The 24,604-nt window shown below is 36.8% G+C and overlaps 2 protein-coding genes and 1 non-coding gene across 4 annotated transcripts; all 3 read left to right on the top strand.

The window, feature by feature from the left end:
* The first annotated feature begins 2,208 nt into the window (after positions 1-2,208).
* Positions 2,209-3,427, top strand: LOC106675801 (uncharacterized). Its single transcript, XR_013095275.1, has 3 exons — positions 2,209-2,315; positions 2,488-2,508; positions 2,593-3,427. It is a non-coding gene; the product is annotated as an uncharacterized LOC106675801 (transcript).
* A 1,835-nt stretch (positions 3,428-5,262) lies between these two features.
* LOC143414527 (zinc-alpha-2-glycoprotein-like) lies at positions 5,263-10,521 on the top strand. Its single transcript, XM_076879099.1, has 6 exons — positions 5,263-5,321; positions 5,521-5,787; positions 6,368-6,646; positions 7,365-7,667; positions 8,278-8,394; positions 10,344-10,521. Exons 1-6 carry the CDS (start codon positions 5,273-5,275, stop codon positions 10,394-10,396), a joined length of 1,068 nt encoding a protein of 355 aa, XP_076735214.1. The 5' UTR covers positions 5,263-5,272; the 3' UTR covers positions 10,397-10,521.
* Positions 10,522-13,841: 3,320 nt separating this feature from the next.
* Positions 13,842-22,070, top strand: LOC101479618 (major histocompatibility complex class I-related protein 1). Of its 2 annotated transcripts, none has more exons than XM_076879377.1 (7): positions 13,842-14,099; positions 15,126-15,191; positions 15,573-15,851; positions 16,208-16,516; positions 17,315-17,413; positions 19,518-19,546; positions 19,917-22,070. In XM_076879377.1, the coding sequence occupies exons 1-6, from the start codon at positions 14,054-14,056 to the stop codon at positions 19,532-19,534; spliced, it is 816 nt and encodes a 271-aa protein (XP_076735492.1). In that variant the 5' UTR covers positions 13,842-14,053; the 3' UTR covers positions 19,535-19,546; positions 19,917-22,070. The 2 variants fall into 2 exon arrangements, with proteins under 2 accessions (XP_076735492.1, XP_076735491.1); XM_076879376.1 differs by having other exon boundaries at positions 13,843-14,099; positions 15,126-15,386; positions 19,917-22,069.
* The last annotated feature ends 2,534 nt before the right edge of the window (positions 22,071-24,604 follow it).

Below are 24,604 nucleotides of genomic sequence, written 5' to 3'. Positions count from 1 at the left end.
TCGGCCACTTCAAACAAAAGCAACATGTGAAAAGCCGGAAATTAAAAGGAACGGACTTCAGCGTGAACGACCAGTTCCCCAAAGAGATCTTGGAACGACGCAGGGTCCTCTTCCCAATCCGACACGGCTTCATCCAGAAGGGCTCCCGCGCTGTCATCACTGTGGACCGGCTGTACGTGGACGGACAGCTCCACCGCGACCCCAACATCACTCCGTGGCTGTATTAACCTCACACCAGATAAGAATCGGCTACACCCTTTCCCTATCCACTCACACTAACTTGCATTAACATCTGTTTAACTTACCGATATCAAATCGCATCTTAAAGTGTGATTTCATAGCAGAATTAACACCGTCACTCTCCGTCAGTGATTTAATTGGAATGTTTACGTTTTGTTTTTTTTCTTCTCGTTTTTTTCTCTCTTTTCCCCCTCTTGTTTTTATGCTGCTCACCCCTGTCCTTGGTTTCTTTCTTTATTTCTTTCACTGCCTCGATCACCTGCTTCGACACTCATCCACAAACAACATCCTTTATTTCGACACATATGCACCATGCGCTCAACGGCAGCACATTTACATCAGTCAGACAGCGCACACAGTCGTATAGGATACACACAATTAAGCCAAGCCTACTCTATACTTGATAAAAAGCTATGTATTGCAAGTGTATATGGTCCAAATGTTGATGATCCCTCATTCTTTCACGGTTTTTTCAGTGCACTCTCTGAACACTTAGATGGCACACTTGTTCTTGGAGGTGACCTCAACCTTGGACTAAATGAAGACATGGATAGGCTCAATACAGCAGGAACTCAGCGTAATTGGCAGTCCACAAATATAATCAAACAGTATATGAGCGACTTTGGTCTTTGCGATGCATGGCGCTCCCTTCACCCCACCAGTAAGGAATATACTTTTTTCTCACATGTCCATCACTCCTACTCTCGTCTGGATTATTTTTTGGTCAGCAGCTCACTGCTGAACGACATTTCAGACACTGAGATTCATCCTATAGCTGTCAGCGATCATGGTCCTGTATCTTTAACACTAATGCACAAGAATAATACTACGCCAAGAAAAAACTGGAGATTTAATATATCACTACTTAAAGATGAAGACTTTATTAAATATTTTAAAAAAGAGTGGACTTCATATTTAGACTATAATGACACTCCCGAAACATCAGCTTCTGTTCTATGGGAAGCAGGGAAAGCTGTGATGAGAGGTAAAATAATTTCTATCTCATCACATAAAAAGAAAAAACAAAACAAAAATATTCAGGAATTAGAAAAAAACATCAAATCATTAGAAGAAGCCTACGCGTCCCACCAAGATCAGGAAACATTGAACAAAATACGCAAAACAAAACTAGAATTAAATGAGATAATTGATAAAAAAACAAAAGTCTTAGTACAAAGACTACGCCTACAAAATTATGAACATGGTAATAAATCCGGTCAATTTCTAGCAAACCAGCTAAAAATAAATAAAGAAAAAACAACTATATGTGCTGTTCAAGAACGATCTGATGACATGTTACAGTGATTTATAAACACGTGGGGAATTAAGAGTAAAGAGGAAATACTCAGTGCATCACAGTGTATCACATGACGTCCGGGAACAATCTGAACCTATAGCAGCCTAACTAAAGGAGGTACCTGATCTAGCCTTGACTATAAGCTTTATCAAAAAGTAGAGATAGTGTCTGTCTCCTGAATCCAAACTGGGAGCTGGTTCCACAGAAGAGGGGCTGGAAAGCTGAAGGCTCTGTCTCCCATTCTACTTGTAAATACTATAAAGAGTATGTTATGAGAGAAATATTGTTTCTCTTTCTCATCTCTGTCAATATTCTCACTGTAGCATTTTTAAGGTTTTTAGGAAATATTTAGGGGAAATTGATAATAATGAATGACAGTAATCTGGCTGAGAAGTATTTAATCTATGAACTAGTTTTTTAGGAAGATAAGCTGTCAGTTTAAGAGATTTGTATCAAATACGTGACAAATTACTCTTCCTTTAACTAAACAAACTGAAAACTATCAGATAGATTCAAAACACTCAAAACAGAACAAATGATCAGTTAGCTGTTTTACAACTACTCTTCCAGGATATTTTAAATATTACTTTATTTTAATATTACTCGTAAATATGTTTATTCTAACCTGCTTCATCTGCAGATTTGATTTTGTTTGTCTGTTTTTACTGAGCAGAGAATCCCTCTGACAGGATGATCTCCATCATTGCTGCAGTGGTTGTTCCAGTTGTTCTCATCCTTTTTGCTGTTGTTGGATTTGCTGTTTACAAAAAGAGGAAAGGTCAGAGAATCAAAGGAGCCGAGTTTATCAATGAACCAGGACCAGCAGTGCATGGTTCAGTTATATTATTTCTTATTATATTAGACACTTTTATTTTTGAATATATATGACAGAAACTTTGATTGTAATGTAGAACAAATGCCTGAAATGATTTATTTTCTTTTTATTTCAGGCAGAAACTCAAGTTCACCTTGTAAGTACAACTTGTTTTACTCTGATATACAGTTTATGTATTTTATAAAGAATACCAGTGATTTTTCTTCTTTGGAAATAACAGTGCCTGGCAACACTGCTGAACTGTTGGAGAAACTGAAACAAGATCCACACATACAAACACAGGACCCTCACGAGTGTGTGTTTCAGGTCTCTGATTTCAAGAAGAACATTCTCACCAAAGTTTTGGTTTGGAATCCAAGAATTGCAGCTGTTACTACTGAATAACTAATGGAGATTCTAATAGACAAGAAGAAACAAATTCAGTGCTTGTATATATAAAGTTATAACTGTTTTTTTATTCCAAAAATGCAAGCTATCAATGTTATTAGTATTCTTAAAATGAATCCAGTTTAAATTTCAGGTTCACAGTTTATACCAGGGGTGTCAAACTTATGACCCGTGAAACCAAACAAGCAGGAAAGATAAAGAAGAGATTAGCATGAAAACAACAAGACAGGGGTGGTTGTTACAAGGATAAGTGGAAAAGAATGGATGGATGTATTTCAATTAGTTCAATTAGTCAGTATTGTATAACGAAATAACAAGTACTATTGTTGGGAAGCCTATCAGTGACACCTTGTGAAGTTAATCACAATCACTCTTTGCTCTTCCAGCTTAAGCAACACAGCAGCCAATTTAACTAGTGATTCTGAGCCTTACGGTGCACTGGACATTTCCTTCTGTGTGGTGGCCAGCATTGTTATGCTAGTCTAGGCAGTCTAATGAACATTCTTGTGTCTTTCTGAAGGTGTTATTAATTATTCACATTTACAAATTCTGTTTGCATTGTTGTCTAATTATTGTTGTCCCACCGGGAGGAGAAACTTGGGTCCAAAATGGGATCCTATTGGTGGCTCAGCTTGTTAATAAAGAGGGACAATTACTTACATACAACAAATTCCTTGTGTAACCGGTTTCTGCTTCATCCCGCTGCAACAGTTCGGCCCAAACAGACTCCTCGACTCTGCGTTGTGTTGTGTTTTTTAAAAAGACAAGGAGTGTCTGATCGATCATTGCCACTTTATTTCCTGAATGAAAACAACGGTGTATTATCAGTGCACAGGCTCGCCACACACCACTCCGCACAGCACACTACGGCAGAACAATGACAGAACATTTAAACTTCACTTTCACACTATTTGAACTTTAGAAACTACTTTAAAAACTACTTTTAAGTATGTTTGTTCTAAAAAATGAAACTTGTGTAGCCAAATGTTGTGGCCTCTCTTCAGTGCTGGCAGAAAAATGTTTTTTTTTCTTTATAGTATATGTAATGCATTAAATCACACACGATTTTTAAACATATTCAAATAAAGATGAAATCAAAGGGGCCTTAGGAATACAGTGTAATAATTAAATGTTTTTAAAAGATTAGACTAGAGATTAGATAAAACTTTATTAATCCCTTGGGTGGGTTCCTCTGGGAAATTCTGTTTCCAGTAAGACAGCACTTACATAAGTTGCAAAAGAATGTAAGAAGAAATAGATATATATCATATATACACATATATAAATACAGAGACATATATAAATACAGAGTATATAATAGGGATAAATAGGATAATAGGAATTACCAGGGAATTGCACATTTCAACTATTTTGAGTCTATTGCACCTTTGAATATAGAAAAAGGGCAAAGAGGAAAAGGGCACTACAAATTGGTTGTTCCCTCCTCCTTTGTCCTCCTTTTCCCCCTCCCTCTCCCCTCCAGTGAGGAGGTAAACAGTTTGATGGTGTGTGGGACAAAGGAGGTTTTAAGTCTGTTGGTCCTTGACTTTGGGAGAAGCAACCTGTCGCTGAACAGACTCCTCTGGTTGTTTATGACGATGTGCAGAGGATTCCCAGCATTGTCCATAATGTCCAACAGTTTCTTTAATGTCCTTTTCTCTGCCACTGTCACCAGAGTGTCCAGCTTCATGCCGACCACAGAGCCAGCCTTCCTGATTAGTTTTTCCAGCCTGGATGAGTCCTTCTTTGCTGTGCTGCTCCCCCAGCACACCACAGCATAGAAAAGTACTCCAGCAACCACCGACTGGTAAAACATCCTCAGGAGCTTCCTGCAGATGTTAAAAGACCTCAGCCTCCTGAGGAAGTACAGTCTGCCTTGGCCTTTTTTATACAGGTGCTGCGTATTGCATGACCAGTCCAGTTTGTTGTCCACCCACAGCCTGACATACTTGTATGTGTTGACCACCTCCACCTCCTCTTCCTCTCTCTGAACTGGCAGTGGGCATGGTCTGGACAGCCAGTTCCTTGGTCTTTGAAGTCTTTAAGCTTAGGAACTGAATCACATTCCAGTGTGTTAAGCTCTCTGTGTTAAATATTTGCAGAATTTAAACCAGGAAGCAGCACAGGTCAAAAGAAAAAGAAAACCCAAGACAAACAAACAAACAAAAAAGACTTGCATTATAGCTCTCATAGTATACTGAGGTGCTTAATGTGTCAAGATCTGTGCTATGTAACGTAGCCTATTTTTGGCCTTTAACAAACACAAGCCCAGGCGAATGGCCCAAACGAAAAACGATGAGTTTTCACAAAAACACTGATCTAGTCTTTTTGACCATAAGCCTCTTTATAGAATAACCTCTGGAATAGTTGGATTAAACATTTGTTTACCAGTCAGTGGAAGGTGAACACGCCTCAAATACTCAGCATGTAACAGAAACCAGGAAATATTTTCAGACTGAACAAACCTGTAAAACCATTTCTGACTTCTTTACTTTAACTCAACTCTAACCACGATGAAGAATCTAATAATGCTCCTTTTGCTTTTTCACATTGGATCTACAGGTAAGATTATGATCATCTCAAGAAATACAATTTTGAATTTACTCAACAAAACTATTCTAAATAAAATAAATAATGGTTTACAACAACTAAACTCTGATAACTTTACCAAGTATCCCTTTAGCAAAATAGAAAAGTCACATGTACTCACATGTAATGTCAGACTGTTGTTTTAATTGTATTAACTGTGTCTGTCCTACAGTCAAACACTCCTTGAAGATTTTTTTCATGTTATCTTCTGGAGTTCCAAACACCCCAGATTATGTGGCAGCAGGAGAGCTTGGGGGAATTTTAATAGCTTACTATGACAGCAACATGAAAACACTAGAACCCAGACAAGACTGGATAAGAGAGTCTATGGAAGATGATCCACGTCAATGGGAAACACTGATTAAGAACTGCAAACATTATAAACAGCTACTCACAGATGAAATTAGAAGTTTCAAGCAGTACTCAAACCAGACTGGAGGTATGTTTCTAACATTTTTCCTATTTGTTATTCTTTTATTTGTTTATTTAAAATAAGATAAGACTTTATTGATCCCATGGTGGGTAAATCTGTGTGTTACCTCAGCTCAGGTACAGATAGCAGGAGAAAAACACAAACAAATAAAAAATAAAATACAAACAAATACAAAATAAGTAAGATAATACACTATATACAACGGAAGCATACACAGTATGTGGGGATAGGTTAATTGGATAATCCAAATTGCCACTAGGTTTGAATGTGCGAGTGAATGTGAGTGTGAATGGTTGTCTGTCTCTATGTGTTGGCCCTGCGACAGACTGGCGACCTGTCCAGGGTGTACCCTGCCTCTCGCCCTATGACAGCTGGGATAGGCTCCAGCACCCCCACGACCCTGAACAGGATAAGCGGAAGCGAATAGATAGAGAGATAGATACTAGATTAGATCAGAAAAATTCCCTTTGGAGTCTGAACCTTGAACCTTGAACTTTGAACCTTGACAATTTCTTTAAAACCTGTGACAGATGCTACAGAAGCTAGAATGAGTTGTAGTTTACTTCAGTCTCTGTCTCTCTTTCAGGTGTTCATATTATCCAGGAGATTATGGGCTGTGAACAGGATGATGAGACGAAACAGACTGTTGCTTTTAAACTTTATGGATATAATGGGGAAGACTTCATTAGATTTGACATAGAAACAGAGAAATGGATCACTTCAAACCCTCTGGCTAAAACCACCAAACAGGAGTGGGATAGAAAAACAGCCAGTAATGGAGTTTGGAAGAACTTCCTCACAACAGTGTGCCCTGACATGATGAAGATGTATTTTAATGATGCAAAGAGTTTTTTGGATAGAAAAGGTAGAGTGAAATTTGAATTTACATTCTATTGACAAACATTCCTAGTGAGTAATTTCTGGTTAGGAATTGTTCTGCATTAACATACCAACACTTTTAGGTATGTTGCATTTGCACTACTTTATATCCTAATGGTTAGTTCAATATCATCATGTTCTCCCAGGCACACTGCTCATGTTCTATCATGTTCTCTTCAGTTAGATGTAGAACTGAAGTACATTAAAGTCCAAACAGAGAATTCACAACAGAGTTCAAAAACTTTCTGAGCTCCAGAGGCTGGTTAAACAGGCAAAAATAAGCAGACTACAGATCAAGGAGAAGTTTACAAGCTCAAACTCAGACCAGAGGCACAGATGACCTGATAAACTGTCACATGTAACTAGTTACCAAATACAAAAAAACAACAACTAAGAAATAGCTGTACTGACATTCCTTTACATTTACTTTTACTTGTGTACTTTTTGACACCTTAAAAAATATCTAGTTGGTGGAACTTTTGGTGTTGGTGGAGTTTTTAGCATCATCTGCAAAGAGACATTACTTGTAAACTACTGGGGAAGGACTTTCTTCTTTCGTCACTGTAGTACGCAGCATTGTTAGCAACTCAGTTAATTCTGTGATATCACAATGAAAAAGGATTTGGCATCAAATGGTGGCCATGACTCATTTACAAAGTTTAAAAAGATGTATTAGTATTTTTTAAAAATATCTTTCTTTGCAGTTCCTCCCTCAGTGTCTCTCCTCCAGATGACTCCCTCCTCCCCAGTCACCTGCCACGCTACAGGTTTCTATCCTAATAAAATCATGATGTTCTGGAGGAAAGATGGAGTGGAGATCCATGAACATGTGAAGAAAGGAGAGATTTTCCACAACCATGATGGGACGTTCCAGTTGAGTGTTAACATGAATGTTTCATCAGTGCCAGGTGAAGACTGGACGAGCTACAGCTGTGTGTTTCAGTTCTCTGGTGTCGAGGACAACATCGTCACCAAACTGAACAAATCAGTGATCCGGACCAACTGGGGCAAAAATGAAAATCGAACTGACAAAAGTGAGAAACACAGTGCTGTGCTCTGATTGTGCTTTTAGAATAACAGAAATAAAATGACTGTTTATTGACTGTATTATCATTATATATACTAGCAAAAAGTCAGTGGAAAAAGAGAGCAAGTCTGTGCAGCCAACAATGCTGCATATAATGTTGACCAATTGTTAAATTGGTTAATCTGAACTTGACATTTACTTAGCAAAAGAAGTGGCTTTTTCAAATCTTTGACCTGATAATTGGAAAAAAAACCCTTTCATTATTTCAAATTTTCATTATTGTTTTTATTAGAGCCAAAAGTTTTTGTAAGTTGTGCTAGCACTGATTAAGGTTGGGTTTGTTTTCATAGAGAAAATAATCTATAAGCCATAAAAGGTTAAATCAACAGTCTAACATTTTTTAGATATGCTGTGAAGTATGTAGTAAATGCTATATATTTGTACATACATATTTGTACATAAATACATCATTCATCTACTGCCACATAGATCACACTACCATTGCATTAATAATCAGTGTGATAACAGGGAGGATGCACTGTATATACATTATGATCTGATTATCTTTTACTCTTTTTTTTCCTGAGCAGAGAGGCCCGTGATGATCCCCGTCACTGCTGCTGTGGTTGTTCCTATTCTTCTCATCCTTGTTGGTGGAGTTGGATTTGTTGTTTACAAAAGGAAGAAAGACAAGAGATGTAAAAGAGGTGAGCTGATATTCATATAAAGACTGGAAAACTGAATCTAATACTGCAGTACGTTAAAACATGGGGGAAGCGATAAGAGCAGCACAAGACTCAGTATCACATTCAGTATGGTTTTTCAAAATGTAAAAGCTTTGTTACCTGGATTATATTTTTCAGAAAACATCCCTATGTCTCGTAAGTATAACATTTTATTTTCTTACTTTCTTTCTCTCTTGACATGGATGAGGAGGGTCTGCCAATTTTTGTCATTTTCAGTCTCTTTTTTTCTTTTCTTTACTTTTTCTCTTTTACATTTTTCATTGTTATACATACAGTTTTTGTTTTATGATCAGATCAGTTTTGACCGTGTTTTATTTGTGAATGCTGGCAGCATCATGGCCTGTTAGAGCAGCGGAGTCGTGAGCAGATGAAGGTCTCTGAAGTGTAGTTACAGTAGAAGAGGTTGTTGGCAGCAGTAGGAAAGCAGGTAGGCTGTGAGAACCTTGGGTTTGCCTTGAGTATGAATAAAGCAGTTGTCATTACCACCCTGGATTAATGCTCTCATGGTGCCAAAAAAGGTTAATCTGCCAAAAACTGATTTTCAATGTTTCCATGTGTTTTTTTTATGTGTAATGTTGTTACTTATATTGGTAAATAGAATTTTTGGCCACTAGAAATTTGTTTGTAGAACTATTGTTATATTTGTTGCAATTTCTGCTGCCCTCTTAGCCAGATCACTATTAAAAGACATTTATAATGTAAACGATATTTTTCCATGAATAAATTAAGGTTATATAAAAGTCCATCCATCTATATTTGATAGCATTTATGAGGAATATATTTGACGCATGTTTCACAAAAGTTGCAAAAACCACAAATCATTTTTTGGCAGATGATCACGTCACTGCTGTCAGTGCCAGTCACTAGGGTAGAAATTTCTAATGCACCACCTTTAATTGAAAATTAAGCTTTGGAAAGTTGTAAGCAATTAAAAAGAACTGGGAAGGGCTAGTACTGACAATACATAAGAAACTATCAGAGTGGAAATAGTTGTCAGTCAGATATCTTATAGAGGCAGGGTCCTAATAGTTAATAAGGTGTCCTCCTCCTTGTGGCTTGTGGCTGCTGTTTTTCCTCAGCTGATTGTTTCCATGAACACTGAAGAGCTGAAAGGGGAAGGGAAGTTGCTGTTAGTGAGTACTCCACACCTGGAACAGTTTAGTCAGCTGCACAGTGAAGCCTTGCTCATGGCTGTGTGAAGGTGAGGAATTTTGAGTCTTTAAGGGACACTGCAGTGCATCAGTGGAAGGAGGCTTTAACAGTTATCACAAGCTTTCAGGTGGAGGCTCTTTTATAAGACCCTTCCAAATAGACCAGGAGATTTACAGTGGAGGAGAGTCCATGTTGCCCTGCCAACAAACTGTTTCCTGGCCCAGCTAAGAACACACCAAGGGGAGGGTTGTCCTTTTCAGTGGGTTGTCTGAAACTGTGTTATATGTTTTCCTGCAATGTTCCAGACTTAGGAGTGTTTTTGAACTTCTTAGGTTTCTGTGTGATACGCTTGGGGAGGATTCTTCTGTTCAGACTTTTATTCTTGGACCAGTTGCAGTTTTGGTTAATTTTCTTTTTGGTCAGGCCAAGTTGGCCATTTGGCTAACCAGGAAGAATAAGCTGAAGGGTGGTGTCCAGGTGGATATTGGTGTAAGCTTGGCTAAGGGCCCATGATATACATCCTGAGTTTAGGAATAATGTGGAGGTCTTTCTGAATAAACGGGGTTTAGATGGACCATTTGTACATTCATTACTGATGATGTAATTTTTTTCTTTCTTTTTATTAGTGGGTTTATTTTTTTCTTTCTTACCTTCCTTTTATGATGTGTTTGTGAAGAAACATGCAGTTCACACAGTACTTGTTATTTTGTACATAAAATCCAGTCCAGATGACTAACAGTGTGTTTTGGGCCTTACAGCTCCTAACAGCATCTCTGAACTGACTGAGAAACTGAATCCAGAGACCAAATAGAAAAACAGAGGACAGAGATTTCTTCACTTTTAAACTGAAGAAGTCCCAGGAAGAAAAATCCAAACAGTGTTGTATGCATGTTGTTTAAAAAATGTGATTTTGAATGTGCATATTTTCAACTTTTGTGGAAGATAATTTCTGTTTAATATTTGAAGAAATTTCCATTGTTTATTAGCTTTTTTTTAAAAAAAAAAAAAACAATAAAAATCTGAGCATCATTCTCACAGTTTGTACATTTAAAAGAAAAAAGGAACTGCTTCACCTGTTTTGTTCATTTTATATTTTTCTTCCTCATATTTTGCAAGACAAAACATCTGTACAACTTCTGCTTTGAAATATAGACTTTTACATTTTTAATGCAGTTGTGATTTAAGGGTGAAGACGTTGTTGTGAACCATTTGTTCTTTTTATGAACAGATCAGGAGCAGCTGTTATTCTTAACTTGTTGTTAAACATTTTGTAGTAGATATGATTTATTTGTTGTTTTTCAGAGCTACAGACACCCGTGTGCAGGTTAAATATGTTTCCTTAACTGGACTTTGGCATTTTTTTTTCTAGACGGAGAGAATAACAGTTAATGTTTTTGATGCTACTATTTATTACATGTGCATGTGTAAAAGAAAACTATACCCTCTTATTATTATTTTTGCTGTGGATTGTGAAGACAATACTAGACCATTAAGTCACATGAACACAGAAATCTAAAGTGTAATCATATAAATATTATATGGACATTAAATAATATATACATTTGTAATTCTAATGATGACTGTTATATAGATGAGAGAAGGAGAGACAGAAACTGGTGGGTGAGCTTCCTGCTCTCAACAGAAAATGTTATTTGCTCCATTAAGTGACTTCATCTGCACTATAACCAGTTACTCAAACACACTGCCATAAGGAAAATAGCTACTGTAAAAAGAAAAGCTAGAAAAACACATTTAGTAATTACATGTGATCTATTTCTTAAACCTTATTTTATTCTTTTCCCTTTTTATTCCCACTGACTCTTCTGGTGCAAATATCTCATAGAATAGAATAAAATAGACTTGTCCTTTATTTCGATTGTACATGTACAACAAAATTATCAAAAACAACAAGAGGCAGGTTCACTATAACCAAAACTCCAGACTCAAACATCATATTACAAGTTAGAGTTCAAAGTTCAGAGGATGCAGCAGACGATTATGTGCATGAAATGGACTGTTATGATCAGAATTGGTCAGAATTAGCCCAAATGTTACTTTTTTCTCAAGGAAAGCATGTTTAGTCTTTTCATTTAAATATGTATTTGTAAGTATATAATTAATTTATATATTAATATCATTAGAATTAAACCTGAGGTTGCTTATAGCTTTGACTGACAGACCTGATGACACAAATGCCAAAAAAGCTTAAAAATTAACCAAACAGATCTAAACTATGAGGGCTGTGAGAAAGGCTGGCAAAAAAATTAAAAAAAATGTGTGTTTTTTTTACAGTAAACACAGCAGTCCTTTCTCAATATATTTTATTTTATAAATTGAGCTGCTTTAGCAACATGAAAGTTAACAGGTGGGGAATGTCGTTCGCTATAGTCACAGCTTGTTTTTAACGATCTCAATATTTTATCTTGTCTTGTTTCTCCAAAACGCGTGTTGATCACCATTATTGACAGTCTGGTATAATAAGTTGCTTTGTTTGGAATTGTGCACGGCTTGTCTGCTTCATTGTTTCACAGAATAGCATTATCAAGGTGCAGCAATAGCTAAATTAGCCAGCAGGTGTCACTGCAGATATGGTTTCGGATTGTTTCGAAACCAAAATGATTCAAACATATTTGAGCCCTCATCCATCTAAAACCAGCTTGTTCTTCTAGAGTGGTTCCCTGGTTAAACAGACTAATTTCAATCATTCATGAAGTCAATCTTACATTATGTTTCAAAGCTAACATCATGAAATCACGAATTAACTGTGTCAGTCATCAAATCATATAGCAGTGACTCATGCATAGTTCACTGCAATCTCTGTTTTCTTTCTTTCTCTTGTCAGGTTTCCATAATTTTACAGAGGAGAAGTGGCTGTGAATAGGATCAAAATACTGGTGAGATGACTGGCTTTTCACAGTGTGGTTATAATGGAGAAGACTTTCTTGACATGGCTCTGAAGACACTGACGTGGATCCCAATGAAGTCAGAAGCTGCCATTTTTAAACCAAGATCTGACGCTGACTGAGCTTTAAATAAATACAATGAAATCATGCTCGCTAAGAGTTGTCCAGAGTTCCAAATGTGTAAACAGGTAGAATAACATGATGCTTTCTTAGGATACAGTAGTGATTTTTTATGTGTATTTATTTATTTAATTTTTTTTCTAATATTGATTTTCTTTTAAAAGAGGTAAAATGTACAGGCTATATCTCATTTAATGTTTTTAATCTTCAGGTTGATCCAATTCTGGGTCGACCCACTGAAACTGATTTAGGTGATTTTTGGTGGAAAAAATGTCCTGGCTCAGGCTCTAAATTTTAGATACTGTGTCTTTCAATTTAATGACTGAATCTCAATCTGTGAACATGTTTTAACATGAAATGTTCAAAATAGACTGTCTGCAGGCTCCATTTAAAACTTTAAATACATTTGGTTCAGTGTTAGACTCCTAAAGTCATCTGAGCCTCATCGTCGCTCAAATTTTTAAATCATCTCCAAGATCCAACAATTGACAGGCATTTTTCAGTTATTGTGAATGATTTTAATGAGACAAATGATTGATTAGTGATCAATGCATAACATACAGTAAATGATTTCATGGCAAGAAAACTAAGATTCTGTCATTTGAATTAATGTCCACAGAGTCACAGAGTTAGAAAGATAGAGACTACTCAGATTTTCTGAGCTCATAATAAATCTATAATATAATTGCTGTGCTTATTGACAACTGATTGATTGTAAAAGCATTCATAAGTATACAAATTAGTCAAGTAACATTTAACTGGAATTTCAGTGTTTGTAAAAACGTGAACGTCTGCACAGTAACTTGCTCCTCTGCTCGTTGGTAGTGACTTTATGAATGAGGAAATGGATTAGATTGTAAGTCAGCTGGTTCAGGTGCAGCAGGAAGGGAGGAGTCAGAGAGAAACTCAAAGTTTATTGATGAAAATCTGCTAGCAAGCAGTTTAGGTTCAGAGTCTGTTACCAGGGTAAATACTAAGCTGCAGCTGACAGCTGAGCTTTCCAACAGAGGAGGAAAGTTCAACCAGCAGGTAAAAATTAGTGGAAGGTACACAGATATCTTTTAGTAAGCCCAGGCTGCTTAACACCACTGTCTAGTGGTGACATACAGTAAATTGAACTGGGAGCCAATGAAGTGACTTCAGTGCTGCTTAAATATGTTTAATTTCCTATGTTTGTTTAAGGAGACTGCTTTAAGGAGGCTGAACTATTTTTTTCTTCTTGAGGTAAGGCACCACTCCCTACCAGTTGGCAAGCAGAAAAGCCTGTTTGGTAGGTAACGATTTGTATGCAAGAAAGAAAAGGAGGAAGACGCACTATGATATTCACTTAAGCTAATGACAGAGAACCTGAAGTCTCTTAATGTTCGAACAATGATAAATATAACTCTAAGAAAACGCTACTTCCAGATGAAGAGAGTCAACTTTTCGGATAACATTGAGAAATCATGAAGTTATTTTTGTTGATTGCCTTTTGCCACGGTTTATTTGCAGGTAAGACAAACCTTTTAATCTTTATACTCTATCACAGTCTCATTTGAACTAAAGCAACATTTTTGTTTTAGTTAATGTTTCAGAGTGTAGAGAGAGGAAGTGCATTTTCTAGGATTTACAATACTTGTTTTGAGAGAATCACATCTATTTTCACATTAAAAAGTATTTTAACTTTCATCTAAGATGCTATCGTGTCATTGTTATCTAAGACTGGACACAATAATCTTTAATAACACAAGATTGTGTTCTTATAACTTTCTCAAACCCTCTCTGTTTTAATCTCACACAGCTCTCAGTTAGTTTATTCTGTCTTTATTTTGCTACATTGCAGGGGCAAACATCTCACATTTATATAATGTTGTTCTAGTCTTACTGAGCACTCAAAGAACTTTTAACAAGAATTCACATTTTAGCCATACATTCATGTAGCATTTTGTCTGTGTCACATCCATGGACGGTTTAAAATCACCAGTTAATCTAATATGCATTTCTTTGGACTACAAGTAAAGTTAGGATTGGTTAGCTGGCGTATCCACAGGAAACCCAAGCAGGCCCAAGTGAAGACATGCAGACAGAATGGCCCTCTGCTGGGATTTTAGCTGGTAACCTTTCTGCTGTGAGGGGACAGCACTGACCAATGTACCACCATGCTGAACTATTTGACCCAAACTTTATGTTAGTGTTAAAAAAGTGTTTCATCTCACATATAAACTGTTAGAGGTTTAATAAAGAATATTGATATTACTATCATTTGTTTATACACATTTATTTTGAATAGATTTTGGTCATTCTTAATCACTTTCAGCTGGTTTCAAACAAATGCAAAGCAGATCAGCAGGATCACACAACTTTATCAAGTTAATATTAAAAAGTTACAGACTCCTGCTACAGATTCATATTATGTCATTTGTTACTGCAAATTATGAATATTTTAACACAATCAAACTGAATGCACCACATTTCTGAAATTGTTTTCATGTTTAATTGTTGTAATTATTAAAAGTATAAACATTTTTTGTTTCACAGTGAAACACTCACTGAAGAATTTGGTCACCGGATCCTATGGCATTCCAATCATCCCAGATTTTGTGGGTGTGTTGTTAGTTGATGACATTCAGACAGGTTACTGTGACAGCAGTCAGAAAACATTCAAAATACAACACGACTGGGCAGAGAAAATATTAGAAAATGACCCACAGCAGAAGGGCTACTACAATATTAAATGTTTTGAAGATGAACCAAACAAGTTCAGACAGCTGATTTCTAGTTTAAAGGGGGAAAGTGAAGGTACAGTATTTTTTTATACTTTATCTTTGATGGTTATAAATATAAAGTTATAGAAAAAATGAATCATGTAAAAATATTTTTAAATCATTAAAGATTTACATTTTTTTTTCTTCTTGACTGAAACCAGTATCCATCAAGACTTTTGCACAGTACTGTTCATTGAAATCCCTATTTGTCTCTCCTCAGGTGTCCACATTTTACAGAGGATAGATGGCTGTGAATTGGATGAAAATACTGGAGAAGTGGCTGGTGTGTTACAGTATGGTCATAATGGAGAAGACTTTCTTAAATTTGATCTAAAAACTCTGAAATGGATCGCACAGAAACCAGAGGCTGAAAGTATCCAACAGAAATGGAACGCTGATGTAGCTAAAAATAATTATTATAAAAGTTCGCTCACTGGGATTTGTCCTCAGTGGCTGAAGAAGTACTTGGACGCTGGGAAAAGCAGCCTGCAGAGAAGAGGTAGATTCACATGACCTGATGCATTTCTCATGGATGTAGAAGAGTTTGTATGTTATGCTGTATTTTATTTCTGAATAATACAGTGACCTTTGAAAAAAGAATATGGCATAGTATTTAGGCTGCCTTTTTATCTAATGCCTTTAAAAAACCAAAATGTCCTTCTTTCAACTTGATTTTCATAGCTGTGTGCCAGGTCTCTCTATGTGCTGAAGGTGATACATTTTAGGAATTAAAAGAACTTTACTTGCAAAGAAGACTAATTTATTTATTGTTATAGTCATTAAACAGTTTTCTTGATATCTCCTTATGAAGACTCTGTTTTTAATCTGTTTTCAATTCCCACCCCCTTTCTGAAGATCATCCTTCAGTGTCTCTCCTCCAGAAGACTCCCTCCTCTCCAGTCAGCTGCCACGCTACAGGTTTCTACCCTGACAGAGCCGTGATGTTCTGGAGGAAAGATGGACAGAAGGTTCATGAAGGTGTGGATCCTGGAGAGATCCTCTCCAACAATGATGAAACCTTCCAGATGAGTGTTGATCTGAATGTTTCATCACCTGAAGACTGGAGCAGATACGAGTGTGTGTTTCAGCTCTCTGGTCGTGATGAACACATTGTCACCAAACTGGATAAAACAGTAATCAGAACAAACTGGGAGGAGAAAAATGGTGAGATAAAAACAGCTGATTAATTTTGTTTTTTGATTCTCTGTACTGTCTATAATGTGATGTTTGGATTTTTTGCTCTGTTTTTTGTTCTGACCCAAAGAAGAATAGCTGCTACTTTATGTGTTTGATTCCAAAAATATTGTTCAAAAAACACATAAAAGTCTCTGTTTTAAATTTAAAATTAAATTAACTATTTACACACAACTATTTTAAATTCAGCTCAATTCAATTGTATTTATACAGCACAAAATCGAAACAACAGTCACCTCACTGTTTATATTGTAAGGTAGACCCTACAATAATCCATACAGAGAAAAACCCAACAATCATATGACCCCCTATGAGCAAGCACTTTTGCAACAGTGGGAAGGAAAAACTCCCTTTTAACAGGAAGAAACCTCCGGCAGAACCAGGCTCAGGGAGGGGCGGCCATCTGCTGCGACTGGTTGGGGTGAGAGAAGGAAGACAGGATAAAGACATGCTGTGGAAGAGAGACAGAGATTAATAACAAGTACAATTCAATGCAGAGAGGTCTATTAACACATTATTCTTGGCCTTACAGCTGGGGAACTGTTATTGAATACAAATATTTTATTCTGAATATTTTATTGTTAAAATGTGTAATATTAGTGTCACCTGTACAACCACATAACTAAAGCCTCAAATAGATATTATATAAATATGCTACTGGATCTACATCCTACACTGCCATGGGTTTTATAGAGTAACTAGATTAGCACTACAGAATGAAGGAATTTCTGTTAACCTGCTCCATTTTACTTGTTTTTTACTGAACAGACAAGCACATCATTGTTGCCGTGGTTGTTCCTGTTCTACTTGTTCTTGTTCTTCTCATCCTCTGTGCTGTTGGAGTTGTTGTTTATAGAAGGAGGAGAGGTGAGTTATTCAAATAAGCTGACCTGATGCTCTAGACATCAAAACTGAACTTGTTTGGAATTTCAAAATTATTTGCACTTCTTTTTTATTTTACAAGTACAAGACAACAGGTCTTTTAATTAAACTACTTTTCTTTTATACTCTGGCTTTTAATTTGGCAAAAAACAATGACTAATGGCTGCTGAATAGTTTTAGTTTTTTTAAATGGATCAAGACAGTATATCAACCAAAAATCCAGAAAAAAACACATTACATTAAATTTATAACTTGATTCAGCAAAATACAAAATAGTAATTGGTGGAGAAACCTGAGTTGTCAACACCAGGTTTACACACATCTCAGCCCACTCCACTTTACAGAAACTCTCTAAATCCTTCTGGTTTCTTGGCTGCTTCTTCAGCTTCAGCTCCCTCCACAGATTCAGTTCTGCAGACTGGCTAGGCCACTCCATGACCATAATGTGCGTATTCTTTACTCACTCATTTGTTACCTTGGTGTTATGTTTTGTGTTATTGCTATGCTGGAAGATGCACTCATGACCCATATTCAGTGTTCTGAGTGAGGGAAAGAGGTTCTTGTCCAAGATTTTATGGTACACAACCATGTCCATTGGCACTCAGTGCAGTGATGTCCTGTATATATAGTAGAAACGCAACCCGAAATTTGTTGGGGATGGTGTGTTCTTTGAGTTATACTCAGCATTTCTCTTTCTCCAAAAATGGAAGGTGGAGTGATGCCAAAGAGTCTGATTTTGATTTCATTTGATCACAGCATTTTCTTCAAAGGTTTCTCTGAATCATCACATGTGCCCTCTTGTTTGAATGAGTTTCCTGTCACCATAAACGCACACCTATGTACACAAAAAACCTCGTATAGAGACAGACCCCTCACACACAGCATAGACACAAAACACACACATCACATATAAAAATTTCCATCTTTTGGCACATGTACAGGGCCAACAAATGGTGTAAATTTCTGTAATTACAACAAGAACCTAATGTACACAGTTCAAGCTTAGGATGTCACAAGGCTGTGCAGGCAGGCAGGAAATGGACCCAATATGCAGACTCCAGGACATAAAATATAAACTCAAAAATGGCTTTCATGCTGACCAGGAGAATACTAACCGAACAGATGATACAAATAAACTAGGCAGTTTGACTGATGGAATACACAGTGATATATGAGGGTGACTATTGTTATAGTGCAATGACGAGCACTGGAAGACACGCACAATAAATACACAAGCAGGAACAAGAGGGAACGAGGAACAAGTGGAAACACAGCTGGAACTGGGAGGAGGTTGAGATAAGGAGACCCCCAGCAAGAGGAGACTATCGTAAACATAACCATATGTGGTATCACATGTGGAGCAGCAGCAGGTATAAATGTAAATGTGGACAGGTTGTCTCGTTTGTCTGACTCTGAAGTACGGAGGAGATAAGACCCACGTGTGAATAAATATCTCAAACCAACTGACAACTATCTTTTTCATTGTCTCCTTCCACAACTAAACCACCATCATTACACCTCTATAACAGCAGAACCTTGCAGGTGCTGCAAGATTCCGGTTCATTATGGTGTTGTGCATTACCAGGTGTGTCCTTGTTGACTGCAGTCCTAATTGCCTTCAGGTCATTATACAACTCCTGTATAGTTTTGGGATAATCAGCCTTAACTCATAAAGCAAGATCTTGCATGGAGTTCCAGATCAAGGACAACTGATGATGATTTTATATTTTATATTTTTTTCATTTTCTGAATAATCAGACCAACACCTGTCACCTTCCCATCAAGCTTCTTGCTGATGGTTATTTAACTCATTCCAGCCTTGTGCAGGTCTACAATCTTGCCCTCAATGTCCTCTGAGAGAATTCTGCCTGGGGTGTATGAAATCAATCACTTGTGCCACTCAATGACATGCAAATCAATTTATAACTTTTAGGTAATGTTTTTCTTTTTCTGGATTTTTGGTTGATATTCTTTTTCTTTCCTACAAAATAAAACTACAATAAAAAATTTGAGACTTTTAATTTCCGTGTAATTGATCAAATTCTTGCCCACACTGTACTGACACTTCCTGTTGATTTTTTTCTTTTAGGTTCAGGTGTCATCTAGTAGATCTTCTTTGTAAGTAAAACTTAATATATATTGTAATTATTATTAAATCAAGGGAACCAACCTCTAAATTTAAAAAAGTGACTGATAAATACAACTCAATGGAATATAGAATTTAAATACACTACAAAGTCTTTCAGGTGTATCAAATTCACTAAAATGATGCAAAGAATATAGTTTCCTGCCACAAACATGAAGCTTTGCGTGATAATGGCTGTTTTCTCAACCAAACTGAATAGCTCATTCAAAAACCTTTTCAGTGAAGTTAAAATTATCGTCTAAATGGCAACAAGAATTCTCTCTCAGTCCATCTATTATTGTAAAATATAAACAATAAATATCAATTCCTATATTTTTTTAAATTATTGATTATATGTTGCAGAGAGGAGGTCTCAGAAGAACAGAAAAAAGGAGCTCATGTGAAAAGTCTGTTTTGCCGGGTTGAAGATGGGCTTCTGATGTGCTGATGAACTCCAAGGTCCAGTTGCATATCCATGAGTCAAATCATACAATAGTCAGTCAGACACTCAGCTGTAGTTCCTTAACTGTTCTGTTCCTGGCTCCCAAACTTAGGGACAAGTCACATCTAACCTAACATGCTCCAGAACAAGTTAGGCTAGAAGGCCCCTTTGGAGAATTGAGGTGCACGACTGGAACAGAAAGCGCCTCCTTTTCATCCATTTATTGTTTAGATATTTATTTAAGATGAACAAACTTTCTGCCCTTCACTGCTGTGTTTGTCATTAAGAAAATGCTATCTTGTCACAGTGTCATGTTGTGAATTTAAATATAAAACATATAATGAGCACAAAGGCTATTATAGGCAACTAAAACTAAACTAAAAGTGAAACTAGATGTAAAGAAAAAAACCCAAACATTTTATCTAAATCAATGTGAAATGTTTTCACTGTAGAGTCTTTATAATGTCACCCAGAGTTGGCTGTAGATTATACACCAAACATTTACAGTGTTTCAGGAAGTCAAAAAGATTAGTGGTACCAATAAAATTCAATTGTCAAAAGAATTTTGGACATAGATCATATGGGTTTAGTGCTGCTCGAGCACTATGGAGTAACACCATATCATTTTTTTTTTCCATGTGCGGAGATAAAATATTGATATTTGGCTTAATCAGAAAAACTTTAATTGTCACTTTAACCATATTACATGGAATAAAGCCAAAAAAACAAAATGAATGGTCAGAGCTGTCATTGTTAAATCTGAAGCCAGATTTATCAACTGTCAGCACCAGTTCAATCGTATAGCATGAAGAAGCTGCTGTTGGGGTTTTTAAATATGCATTGTCTATTTTGTGGCTGAAAGCAGCAGGGGAAATAAAACAATACAAACACCTCTCAACCTGAGAACATGGAAGAATCTCTGGATACAGAGACTGCATAGAGAAAAACAGCAGCAGTAGTAGTTTCTAAACAACTTATAGAATTAAGTTTTTATGCAGTGGTGTTTAAAGTTGGGCTTTAAAGTTCATAAAAAAACAACCTACTTGTAAAGCTTTCAATTTAAGACTATTTCCTGCCTTCACTTCAGTTTACATTTTTTACATTGTGTGCTTCTGATTAACAAATGCAGCTAAGTGAGTTACCTCTTATGGGAAAACTGAAGTCTTTGGCATGTCTCAGATATAATTAAATTATACTAAAAATATGATTTACTACCATGAACATGAAGCGCACTTTCACTTTTTAAGAAATTCTACCAAGGATTTTTTATTTTAAATAAGCTTTGTGTGTCTTATTGCGTCTGTAAACACAATAGTTTAAAAAGCATGAAAAGTGGCAAAAAACCTTATAACTTAAAATATTCTCACAAGTGTCATCTTTATTGTCAACACACAGGAATACCCAACTACTTTAGGGTGCTTTAAAAGTCATAATAATGACATAGAGAGCTAGAGAGGGTTTTTTGTTGTTGTTGTTTTTTACTGCCTTTGTTTGTATTGACAACATATAGGCACATTGTGAATGATATACTGTGGCTCTGGCCTCTTCTGCGAGGACAAATAACATCGAACTTTCATAACATGTCTTTTATCTTTAAAATTGTGCATAAAATTCTGCTGCCTTAGTTTGTATTGGCAGATTTCTGTAAATATGTTGGTTTACACTATATGCAGTTCAAAAACCCAATATTTATTTAAAGGTTCTTTTCTTTGATTGCACATCTTCAACATACCACTGTAATTTTTAATTAGTCATTGGTCAAACCGACACTAGTGGAACCAGATATGAAATAAAGCTGATTTCAATCACCAATAACATTCCACTGACATGCATAACAGATTCAACAGAAATCATGAGCCTATGCACACTCTGACACACTCTGTAAGCGTTGCTTGTGAAATAAATAAATGTATTGCTCTTTATATTTGCACTAATTTCTCACTTTTCAATGAAGTTACTTTAACACTCCAATATCACAACATGACCCTTAATTTGGAAACTCTGAGACAGTGATTCTGTGTTCTGTAATGCTGATCTGAGTTTGTGTGTGTTTGTGTTTGTGTTTTGATGCCAGGGCCCTATTTCAGGAAGCCGGTTTAGAAAACTCAGAGTGAAAAACGATACGCAGGGTTGAGTAACCCCGAACTGTCCAACTCGGAATATTCGGTTTCAGAAAGGCTGATAACAATTAGTTCAGTCAACGCGGAGTTGCTTTAACCCCAAGTGAAGCGCGCGGACGAGGATACATAAAGCCCTGATAAGCGGAGCACAGATTAAGCGAGTCACCATGGAGACGGAGGGAAAGAAGGCGCGGTCAATGTATTTCACAGCGCTTGAGGCCGAAATTCTGATGGCAGCATATGCCGATAACATGCAAATTTCGCGGAAAAAAGTAACACAGCCACAGCTGCAAAACAAAGGGAGCATGCATGGCAAAACATAGCCGACAGAGTCAATGCGTGAGTGTTAATATAAACATTGATCTAGGGATTTCCACCCATTTAACACGTTATTTTATCATATGTTATTTTATTTGTTATTTTATACATTTGATTTTGTGATGTGATGTGAGCGCAGGTGCAACCCAACAGGCCCCAAACGTTCCTGGCAGCAAGTAAAAATGAAATATAAAAATATAGTCCAAACAGGTAAGGTGTAATTGTATTATGAGCCATAGTGCTTGGTCTGTTTGTCCCATGTAAATCAATTGCAGTTAGAGGCTACATTAATTTTCTTTCTGTAAGCACTTATTGAAATTATCTGAGCACATTACAAGTACATATTTGCTTACTCTGTATGCTCAAATGTGGCCCGTTATAGCCAACAGAAAAAAAGCAGAGGCCTGAAAAACAGGTGGGGGTCCTCCACCAACACCACTCACAGAGGCTGAGCAGTTGGCCCTCAGCCAAAACAGTGGGCGCTCTGTGGCTGAAGGCATCTCTGCGGGGACATCCTCTGAGTCAATAACCCCGCAAGACACAAGTGCCTACATAGGGGGTAAATTCAAAATAATACATGATGTGCATACATCCTTTCTTCACAGTCACCTTTGCAGTGCTACTCATTCATTTGATAAACTCTTTACCATAATGGATTATTTTGTAGTGAAGTTATTTTCCTACTGATTTTGCCTTCCCTCAGTCTTGGTTGTCTTTGAGAGCATAATGACAATGAAGTGTAAGGTGATTGGTATATGTTTGTTAATTGCCATTTGGTCCCTTGTAAGTTATAAGTGACCTGTATAAACCTCATATTCTATCAGTTGATGGTGATGGTGTACTGCATCTGGTGCAGCCTCCTGTTGAGCCAGACCAACATGCAGTTGTGAGTACTCTTAATACTCCACAGATTATATGAGTTTACAGTATGTGACAGGTGAGACCTGGAGATTTGGGACCGCCCCTGGTGGGCGGAGCTGGTCTTCGCTCCTTTCATAAGCGCAGGTGTGGGCAATTGGGTATTCCTTTGCAAACCTGAAGCTGCGAGTGCTTGGTCCGAGTTGGGCAAGTTGGTGTTTCTTAACTATGAAAGTCTGATACGCGTCCTTCCCCTAAACTTCTGTTAGAACGGTAGGTTACACAAAAATGTACCACTTGAGCTCTGGCTGTTGGCAGAGGTTTACAGTTATTTGCACCCTTGTAGGTGGGAAACATTGCTCCCGTGAGAACGGTATAGTGGACTTCATCGCCACTGACCCACATTTATTAGGGTGTGACACGAACTTGTGGACAGGTAACAAAACCAATTCAGTGGAGGAATATTCCTGTGTTTTATTGTCCAGCTAGTGATCTCCTGTCTTTTATTCACAGAGTACCGAGCTGCTGCTTTGCCAGGTGGATTTCTGGCTGCGGGCAAAGGACCCGACACATCAGTGTGTTTTAATTTGTTTTAAACTGGTGTAAGCCGACAGACTGACTGCTGCGGCTGTCGATGGTTTTGGTTTTTGGTTTTACTTTTTCTGTATCAGTAGGCACCACAGATATTGATCCTTTTAGTATTTTAACCCCTTTGTTTATATATATATATATATATATATATATATATATATATATATATATATATATATATATATATATATATATATATATATATATATATATATATATATATATATATATATATATGTATGTGTGTATATATATATGTATGTATATATATATATATATATATATATATATATATATATATATATATATATGTGTATATATATATATATATATGTGTATATATATATATATATATATATATATATATATATATATATATATATATATATATATATATATATATATATGTATATGTAAAAAAAAACACCCAGCGCGCCCCTGCGGGCGGTTTATCCTTCAAGCTCGGGTCCTCTACCAGAGGCCTGGGAGCTTGAGGGTCCTGCGCAGTATCTTAGCTGTTCCCAGGACTGCGCTCTTCTGGACAGAGATCTCCGATGTTATTCCCGGGATCTGCTGGAGCCACTCGCCTAGCTTGGGAGTCACCGCACCTAGTGCTCCGATTACCACGGGGACCACCGTTACCTTCACCCTCCACATCCTCTCGAGCTCTTCTCTGAGCCCTTGGTATTTCTCCAGCTTCTCGTGTTCCTTCTTCCTGATAT

The sequence above is a fragment of the Maylandia zebra genome, linkage group LG22, assembly GCF_041146795.1.
Source record: "Maylandia zebra isolate NMK-2024a linkage group LG22, Mzebra_GT3a, whole genome shotgun sequence".
Classification (NCBI taxonomy): domain Eukaryota; kingdom Metazoa; phylum Chordata; class Actinopteri; order Cichliformes; family Cichlidae; genus Maylandia; species Maylandia zebra.
This window is presented reverse-complemented; position numbering and strand designations above follow the sequence as displayed.